This window comes from Nerophis lumbriciformis, linkage group LG20 (genome assembly GCF_033978685.3).
Source record: "Nerophis lumbriciformis linkage group LG20, RoL_Nlum_v2.1, whole genome shotgun sequence".
NCBI lineage: Eukaryota > Metazoa > Chordata > Actinopteri > Syngnathiformes > Syngnathidae > Nerophis > Nerophis lumbriciformis.
In genome coordinates, this window is record NC_084567.2 from 40994265 (window position 1) to 41005000 (window position 10736).

The 10736-nt window shown below is 40.1% G+C and overlaps 1 protein-coding gene across 1 annotated transcript in view; it reads right to left on the minus strand.

Annotated features, from left to right (window-relative positions):
• Window positions 1–1285: 1285 nt before the first annotated feature.
• Window positions 1286–10736, minus strand: part of stbd1 (starch binding domain 1) — a 14347-nt gene continuing 4896 nt past the window's right edge. Inside the window, exon 3 of the mRNA XM_061980960.2 lies at window positions 1286–4734. Within this exon, the coding sequence (XP_061836944.2) occupies window positions 2047–4734 (2688 nt within the window). The 3' untranslated portion in view covers window positions 1286–2046. The remainder of the gene's footprint in view (window positions 4735–10736) is intronic.

Here is a 10736-nt window from a genome sequence, read left to right on the forward strand (position 1 = left end):
TCTACTCATTGTTGAGTTAAGGGTTGAATTGTCCATCCTTGTTCTATTCTCTGTCACTATCTTTCTAACCATGCTGAACACCCTCTCTGATGATGCATTGCTGTGTGGCACGCACAAAAGTGCTTTCATCAAATGCACTAGATGGCAGTATTGTCCTGTTTAAGAGTGTCACAACATTGCTGTTTACGGCAGACGGACTGCTTTACTGTAGACGTTCTTTATATTGTGGGAAAGCGGACTCAGGTCCACATGGAGCTGGAGGGGGCGTGGCCTCCAGCTCCGCCTGAATTTCGGGAGATTTTCGGGAGAAAATTTGTCCCGGGAGGTTTTCGGGAGAGGCGCTGAATTTCGGGAGTCTCCCGGAAAATCCGGGAGGGTTGGCAAGTATGGGTACACAAAAATTTCGGTTCAGTACGTACTTCGGTTTAGAGATCATGATTCGGTTCATTTTTGGTACATTAAGAAAATAACAAAATATACATTTTTGGGTTATTTACCAAATTTGCAAAATCTTCCACCAAAAATATTTTTCTTAGTGGAATATTTGATGTGAAGTAATGGGAACCTTGGATAGGTCAATAATTCATAATAACATTATAAATAAATAAATAATAAATAAATTTATTTATTTATTTATAATAACATTGATTTTGATTCAATATTATGTTTTGAGCAATGACAGTTTGAAAGAAAAAAGAAAAAAACAGCTTTGTTTTATTAGTCAACACTGCAACTTTTTCTAAATTACATTTAACCTTTTTTCTTTCACTTTTGTTATGTTTTTGTTTATTTTAAATAGTATTTTTAGAATGTGCCGTGGGCCTTTAAAACATTAGCTGTGGGCCGCAAATGGCCTCCGGGGCACACTTTTGACACCCCTGCTATAGAATAATAAAAAATTAAATGTGATAAATCTATGGATAAAAAGCAGAGCCTGGCGACGCATGCGCGTTTATCATAACTCTCTCTCTCTCTCTCTCTCTCTGTCTCTGCCCCTCCCTCATCAAAGCAGCTGTTTGTTTTGTTTTTAACCCCTTCTTAACCCTGAACGCACATTGAAAATACACGCAACCCTAACTCAAAATGCCGGACATTTGAGGCATTTAAGAAACTCCGCAAAAGAGGACATGTCCGGTGAAAAGAGGACGTATGGTCAGTCTATCCCTTACACCCCTAGTTTATACAATATTTTGCAGCACAGTCCTAGAAAAAGAAGATTTAAAGCATAAAAACAAAAACAAAAAGTGCTTTTTTAGCTGAAATAAATCAAACATTGCACTGGTAATTGTAATTAACTGGCCTTTATTAAATGTATTCATATGCGACATTTATTCCACTTATGACTGACAATTTATTTGCAATACATACATCCAGCATTAACATCACAAGATTGCATAATAAGGTACCATTTTGAGAATATAGATTTTAAAAAACATTTGATAAGTCTTATAAAAGGCACTGGATGAAGTGAGACTGTTACATGCACACAGGGAAAACCCACAGAATCACACTTGTAGTTTGCAACAATATCTGGCTATTGATAGTCGTTATTGCTTTGATTATTGCTGTGAGTCAAGTGTGTGCATGTATGTATGTATGTATGTATGTATGCACACACTGAATGGATATCAGCAGAATCATAAAAAAACAGTATTGCAGTTTCTACACCAATTGAACATATAAGTTGTAACTCGCCCAGTTAAACAAAAGTGCCAATTGTGAATTAACGGGTGTTTTAATATTGTTCTGGACGCGAGTGACACAATCCGTGACTTGGAAGTCAGAACAATCCGACTGGTGCTAAGTTACAAACACTGTCAGGTGACATCTAACAGTTCAGTCGGAACACACCAATGTGAAATATATTTATAGAACTTAATGCATTCTGTCTAACGTCTGAGTATGAACCTATTTGCTTCCCAAAGTGTCTAACCTGCCATTTCCCACTATTTAATAATTAAAAACAATAAATCACATGGATACTGGAGAAGAAAAAGCCCTGCGTTAAAATAGTACCCAACACACCTCATGACCTACAACCGCCCCTCACAGAAAACCCCAAAATTTATGCACGAGCACATCTTCGCCGCATCCCGTAGTATCGAGCAGTCTGTTGCCGCATTCTTCCCAGCGACGGACCTCCCCCTGGTCCACCACCACAAACTTCCACTGCGCGAGGCTCTTGGCGGGAAGACTCACCGCCGCCGCCCAGTGTCCGTCCTCGGCGCGCTCGAGAGGGACGTACCCCTTCCAGTTTCCCAGCTCCGGCCGGTTTCCTGTGACGGCCAACTTCTGGAAGGGCGACTGGGTGAGGTAGTGGACACGGAAGGTCACGCTGACGTTCCTACTTCCCAGGTTTTCATGAAGAACGTGGGTTTGTTGGACTTCACATGGGGGCTCTGAATCGGTGTACTTTGGTTCTTCAGTGTGATGCTGGCCAAAAGACGGCAGTGTGAGGTTCATCCAGGGAAGATGTTGGTTACTATCCGTGATCCACTCGTTATGGTCCATAGTGGCCTCCATGATATTTATTTCAGTCTTTGCAAAGGTCTCATCTTTTTCGGTTTCTTTATTTTCTGCACAATCCCTTTTCTCCTTAACACTTTCTGGTACTTTCACATCCTGCTCATCACTTCTCATCTCTACTCTTTGGTCTCCGACCTGGTTTACTGTAAATGAGTCACGATCAGAACGGTCTGGCAGCGGATCTGGTTGAGGCTCAAACCCCATTGCCGCTTCAACTTCCCCCATTACTGACAGACTTGCATCGTCGGCAAAGAGGCTAGTTTGAGTCTCCGGTTTCTCCTTCATGGGTGGTTCCAGATCCATCACCGGAAGCTCCATGGCACTGAAGTGATTCCCAGGGTCAGTTAGTTCAGGGCTGACGGCCATGCTGGAAATTCCGCTCTCCTCACCGACACCGCATGTCATGTCGTCGTACCTCAGATCGCTTGGCATGAAGAGCGGTAGGGTCATTTCAGGAGAAGGATCAATGACGACAAAGGAAAAATCTTCAATTTGGACATTTTGTTGGTCTTGAGAGGAGATGCCCTTGTGGAAGGTTTGGTCTCTAGCATCTGTATCGACTGCAGAGTCAACCCTCAGATCCTGAATGGAGGGATCAGTTTCAGTAATTGAGTCAATGATGCTTACATTGTTAATCTCTTGGGCACTTGGGCAGATATGGGGTTTGAACATATGTTCGACCGGTTCCTTAACTTCTGTGGTTGAATCATTTTCAATCATGTTTTGGACTTCAGCTGGTGGCTCAAACTGGTTCGCCTCTTGATCATCATAGACGACAACATGGGGTTTGGACGCATGTTCCACCGGTTCCTTATCTTCTACTGTGGTTGAACCATTTTCATTCATGATTTGGACTTGAGCCGATGTCATCGGAGGTTCAAACTGGTTCATCTCTTGGACGCTTTGTTGATCATCGCCGAGAACATGGGGTATGGACCTATGTTCCACCGGTTCCTTATCTTCTACTGTGGTTGAACCATTTTCAGTCATGATTTGGACTTGAGCCGATGTCATCGGAGGTTCAAACTGGTTCATCTCTTGGACGCTTTGTTGATCATCATAGACGAGAACATGGGGCTTTGACATATGTTCGACCGGTTCCTCATCTTCCACTGTGGTTGAATCATTTTCAATCATTTCAATCATGTTTTCGACTTCAGCCGATGTCATCGGAGGTTCAAATTGGTTCATCTCCTGGATGCTTTGTTGATCATCATCGCCGAGAACATGGGGTATGGACCTATGTTCAACCGGTTCCTCATCTTCCACTGTGGTTGAATCATTTTCAGTCATGTTTTGGACTTGAGCCAATGGCATCGGAGGTTCGAACTGGTTCATCTCTTGTACGCTTTGTTGATCATCATAGACTAGAACATGGGGTTTGGACATATGTTCAACCGGTTCCTCATCTTCCACTGTGGTTGAATCATTTTCAATCATGTTTTGGACTTGAGCCAATGTCATCGGAGGTTCGAACTGGTTCATCTCTTGGACGCTTTGTTGATCATCATAGACTAGAACATGGGGTTTGGACATATGTTCGACCGGTTCCTCATCTTCCACTGTGGTTGAACCACTTTCAGTCATCCCAGTCACACTTTGACTTTGATCTGATGGCATTGGAGGTTCAACATCTTCATCCAAAGTTGGAACTTCTACTTTCCGTGGTTGGTCATTTGTTGACTTGTAATCAAAAGAGCCTAAGGCATCAGAGGTGATACGTGACACGAGTTCATCCACAAGTTCTTCAACCATAATCGGGACACTTGGCTTGTCTTCACTGCGAACACTAATTAGACAACTCTCCACAGGTTCGTCATGAAGAACATCCGTCTCTAGGTTGCATGCCAGGCTGTGGTCCTCTTGCTCCAAATGTTCTTCCGACTGAGCATCAACGCCAACAGCTGTGTTCTTCGACTGATCTCCATCGTCCTCTTTAGCCTGGATGACCTCGTTTGTTCTCTCCTCTTCTTGAAGATTGTTTTGGTGGCGATTGACATTTTCAAGGCTTGTGTGTGTCGTGTTCAGTTCCACGGTTTCCGTCTCTGGCGTAGATCCAATGTCTTGTTTATCTTGATCGACATATTCCTCCAAGACTAGGGGTTCCTCCATGTACACAACTTGACTCAAAGGCTGTAAGTTTCCCTCTTGTGTGGAGTTTTTCATGGAAATACCCTCATCTGTGACAAGATCCCAGCGTGGTTGGTCCTGGAGAGGAGAATAAGAAATTAAACTTCACCAGATTGTGGCAATAAAACATGCTGGACGGAGTTTCACATTGCAAGGACAAGTAAATCCATTATTTATTTTTTTAAATGGCATGGAGACATTGCTTTCTGAATGTTCTGAACTCCTTTTTTAATGTCAGTGTAAACAATTCTACCCTGACGAGTTGCTATGTTTGAAGTTATAAAGGACAACTTCTCATAGATAGCAAACTAAGATCAACAGCGCCTCTGCTGGTTGCCATCAAGAACTGCGCTCTGTTTGACCTCCAACTGCATCTTTATCTTTTCCACACAATCAAGAGAAATTAATCATTCTTAGGCCAAGTTTGTTTTGCCAGTCAGTCTGTTCTAGAACCAGAATGGAGCAATAGTTGGACTGATTAGTTTATGGCTGTTTTTGTGATGTAGTGATTGGAGCACATACTTGTTGCTCACAAAAAACATTCATGAAGTTTGCTTCTTTTATGAATTTATTATGGGTCTACTGAAAATGTGAGGGTCAAAAGTATACATACAGCAATGTTAATATTTGCTTACATGTCCCTTGGCAAGTTTACCCGCAATAAGGCACTTTTGGTAGCCATCCACAAGCTTCTGCTTGACCACTTCTCTTGACAAAATTCAGCTAAATGTGTTGGTTTTCTGACATGGACTTGTTTCTTCAGCATTGTCCACACGTTTAAGTCAGGACTTTGGGAAGGCCATTCTAAAACTTTAATTCTAGCCACAGAATTTTCCTCCAGAAGGTCTTATCTTTGTCCATGTGATGTCAGATGAAACAAAAATGTTGCTGTTTGGCCACAATACCCAGCAATATGTTTGGAGGAGAAACTGTGAGGCCTTTAATCCCAGGAACACCATCCCAACCGTCAAGCATGGTGGTGGTAGTATTATGCTCTGGGCCTGTTTTGCTGCCAATGGAACTGCTGCTTTACAGAGAGTAAATGGGACAATGAAAAAGGGAGGATTACCTCCAAATTCTTCAGGACAAGCTAAAATCATCAGCCCGGAGGTTGGGTCTTGGGCGCAGTTGGGTGTTCCAACAGGACAATGACCCCAAACTAGGGATGTCCCGATCCAGGTTTTTGCACTTCCGATCCGATACCGATACTGACCGATAATGGCCTATCCGAGCATGTATTAAAGTTTAAAGTTATTTAGCCTACTTAGTTGTCAGAATCATGTTGAAAAGGGTTTTAGTACTCTTGATAACAACTAGCCATCTGAATTAGGGGAGTTTGAATAATACACAATGGTTGGTAACAAGAAACTGACCTGTTTATTCAAGGATAAACACAAAATAGACAAAATTATACATGACAAACAGAAATGGCATCATTGAAACTAGGGCTGGGCGATATGGCCTTTTTTTTAATATTGCGATATTTTAAGGCCATATTGCGATACACGATATATATCTCGATATTTTGCCTTAGCCTTGAATGAACACTTGATGCATATAATCACAGCAGTATGATGATTCTGTGTGTTTTGATTGATTGATTGAGACTTTTATTAGTAGGTTGCACAGTGAAGTACATATTCCGTACAATTGACCACTAAATGGTAACACCCCAATAAGTTTTTCAACTTGTTTAAGTCGGGGTCCACTTAAATTGATTCATGATACAGATATATACTATCAGATATATACTATCATCATAATACAGTCATCACACAAGATAATCACATTGAATTATTTACATTATTTATAATCCAGGGTGTGGAGGGGGGCGCCGGATGTAAGTGTCAAAAAGACAGCCAAAAGAGTTTGATATGAGAATAAATCTAAATTTAAAATATAGGGTAGAAATGCATCCATTTGCAGGAAATGTAGTCTTGATTTTCAACATTTTCTTTCAAGGCTTGCATGTCTACATTAAAACATTCTTCTTCATACTGCATTAATATATGCTACTTTTAAACTTTCATGCAGAGAAGGAAATCACAACTAAAAAAATCACTAATTTTTTCATACGGTGTTGATGTGGAAATTTTTGCCTCTAAATTTTGATGGTGTGGGCGTGTGGCACCGAATGGAGATAAGCGTCTCGACAGACCTTACAATATTTGAACAATGATGACGAAAACTGTTTTCTCTGTCGTGTCCGTGTGTCGAAAATTGTTATGCGCTTATTTTTTTAATTTGATTTTGTGCGTGGCATATTATACCGTATTTTCCGCACTATTAGCCGCACCTAAAAACCACAAATTTACTCAAAAGCTGACAGTGCGGCTTATAACCCGGTGCGCTTTATATATGGATTAATATTAAGATTCATTTTCATAAAGTTTCGGTCTCGCAACTACGGTAAACAGCCGCCATCTTTTTTCCCCGTAGAAGAGGAAGCGCTTCTTCTTCTACGCAAGCAACCGCCAAGGTAAGCACCCGCCCCCATAGAACAGGAAGCGCTTCTTCTTCTACTGTAAGCAACCACCCGCCCGCGTAGAAGAAGAAGAAGCGCGCGGATATTACGTTTCATTTCCTTTGTGTGTTTACATCTGTAAAGACCACAAAATGGCTCCTACTAAGCGACAGGTTTCCGGTTCATGAAAAGACGCAATCTCTCCATCCGCACACGGACTACTATTTCACAGCAACTGCCTAAAGACTTTCAAGAAAAGCTGGCTACTTTCCGTGCATATTGTAAAAACAAGATAGCTGAAAAAAAGATCCGGCCAGAGAACATTATCAACATGGACGAGGTTCCACTGACTTTTGATATTCCTGTGAACCGCACTGTGGATACAACGGGAGCACGTACGGTGAATATTCGCACCACAGGGAATGAGAAGTCATCCTTCACTGTGGTTCTAGCTTGCCATGCTAATGGCCAGAAACTTCCACCCATGGTGATATTCAAAAGGAAGACCTTGCCAAAAGAGACCTTTCCAGCCGGCGTCATCATAAAAGCTAACTCGAAGGGATGGATGGATGAAGAAAAGATGAGCGAGTGGTTAAGGGAAGTTTACGCGAAGAGGCCGGGTGGCTTTTTTCACGCAGCTCCGTCCATGTTGATATACGACTCCATGCGCGCCCACATCACGCTGGTTTTTAATATATTATTAAAGTTTGACTGACCTATCTGACTGTTTTTTTGACATTCCCTTTAGCGCAGTTAGATGCGGCTTACAACACGGGGCGGCTTATAGGTGGACAAAGTTTTGAAATATGCCGTTCATTGAAGGCGCGGCTTATAACCCAGGGCGCCTTATGGTGCGGAAAATACGGTAATTGCTATGCGCAGAGGACGCTTAAACAGTGTACAATTGCACAAGCGCACATTTTTTTTGCAAATATCGGCGGCCGATCCGATCCAAATATCGGATCGGGACATGACTACCCCAAACACACCTCAAAAGTGGTAAAGGAATGGCTAAATCAGGCTAGAATGAAGGTTTTAGAATGGCCTTCCCAAAGTCCTGACTTAAACGTGTGGACAATGCTGAAGAAACAAGTCCATGTCAGAAAACCAACACATTTTAGCTGAATTTTGTCAAGAGGAGTGGTCAAGTGGTCAAGCAGAAGCTTGTGGATGGCTACCAAAAGCGCCTTATTGCAGGTAAACTTGCCAAGGGACATGTAAGCAAATATTAACATTGCTGTATGTATACTTTTGATTGGTCACATTTTCAGTAGAGCCATAATAAATTCATAAAAGAAGCAAACTTCATGAATGTTTTTTGTGAGCAACAAGTATGTGCTCCAATCACTACATCACAAAAAAATAAGAGTTGTAGAAATGATTGTAAAGTCAAGACAGCCATGACATGATGTTCTTTACAAGTGTATGTACACTTGTATATACGTACATACTATGCCAGCGTTTTTCAACCTTTTTTGAGCCAAGGCACATTTTTTGCGTCGAAAAAACGCGGAGGCACACCACCAGCAGAAATCATTAAAAAAACGAAACTCAGTTGACAGTAAAAAGTCGTTGGATATGACTTTAAAGCATAACCAAGCATGCATCACTATAGCTCTTGTCTCAAAGTAGGTGTACTGTCACCACCTGTCACATCACACCCGGACTTATTTGGACTTTTTTGCTGTTTTCCCCATGCGTAGTGTTTTAGTTCTTGTCCTGCGCTCCTATTTTGGTGGCTTTTTCACTTTTTTAAAATATTTTCTTGTAGCAGTTTCATGTCTTCCTTTGAGCGATATTTCCCGCATCTACTTTGTTTTAGCAATCAAGAATATTTCAGTTGTTTTTAATCCTTCTTTGTGGGGACATTGGTGATTGTCGTGTCATGTTCGGATGTACATTGTGGACGCCGTCTTTGCTCCACAGTAAGTCTTTGCTGTCGTCCAGCATTCTGGTTTTGTTTACTTTGTAGCCAGTTCAGTTTTAGTTTCGTTCTGCATAGCCTTCCCTAAGCTTCAATGCCTTTTCTTAGGGGCACTCACCTTTTGGTTATTTTTGGTTTAAGCATTAGACATCTTTTTACCTGCACCCTGCCTCCCGCTGTTTCCAACATCTACAAAGCAATTAGCTACCTGCTGCCACCTACTGATATGGAAGAGTATTACACGGTTACTCTGCCGAGCTCTAGACAGCACCGACACTCAACAACAACACATCATTTGCAGACTATAATTACTGGTTTGCAAACAATATTTTTAACCCAAATAGGTGAAATTAGATAATCTCCCACGGCACACCAGACTGTATCTCACGGCACATTAGTGTGCCGCGGCACAGTGGTTCAAAAACACTGTACTATGCAGCAAAAAAAGGTTGTCAAATCGACAATAAAACGTGTCGCCGACAAGTTAATTCCTCTATAATGGTGTCATGTTAAGAGTGTGTACGGACTGTATCTAAAAAAGATAAAAATATATTTTTATTTAAATGAAGATATGAAATAATCCTAAATGAAATACAATGACTTGGTTTATATTATTGTATATACTAGGGCAGGGGTCACCAACGCGGTGCCCGCGGTCACCAGGTAGCCCGTAAGGACCAGATCAGTCGCCCGCTGGCCTGTTCTAAAAATAGCTCAAAGAGCAGCACTTACCAGTGAGCTGCCTCTATTTTTTAAATTGTATTTATTTACTAGCAAGCTGGTCTCGCTTTGCTCAACATTTTTAATTCTAAAAGAGACAAAACTCAAATAGAATTTGAAAATCCAAGAAAATATATTAAAGACTTGGTCTTCACTTGGAATAAGCGGTAGAAAATGGATGGATGGATGGGTCTTCACTTGTTTAAATAAATTCATTTATTTTTTTTACTTTGCTTCTTATTACTTTTAGAAATACAATTTTAGAGAAAAAATACAACCTTAAAAATGATTTTAGGATTTTGAAACAAATATACCTTTTTACCTTTTAAATGTCTTCCTCTTCTTTCCTGACAATTTAATTCAATGTTCAAGTAAAAAATTATTTTTTTTATTGTAAATAATAAATATTTTAGCTTCTGTTTTTTCGACGAAGAATATTTGTGAAATATTTCTTTAAACTTACTATGATTAAAATTCAAAAAAATTATTCTGGCAAATCTAGAAAATCTGTAGAATCAAATTTAAAATCTTATTTCAAAGTATTTTGAATTTCTTTTAAAAATTTTCTTCTGGAAAATCTGGAAGAAATACTGATTTGTCTTTGTTAGAAATATAGCTTGGTCCAATTTGTTAAATATTCTAACAAAGTGCAGATTGGATTTTAACCAATTTAAAACATGTCATCAAAATTCTAAAATGTATCTTAATCAGGAAAAATTACTAATGATGCTCCATAAATTCTTTTTTTAATTTTTTCAAAAAGATTCAAATTAGCTAGTTTTTCTCTTCTTTTTGTCGGTTGAATTTTGAATTTTAAAGAGTCGAAATTGAAGATATACTATGTTTCAATTTTTTTTAATTTTTTTTTCGTGTTTTCTCCTCTTTTAAACCGTTCAATTAAGTGTTTTTTTTCATCATTTATTCTCTACAAAAAACCTTCCGTAAAAGGAAAAAAAATGTACGACGGAATGA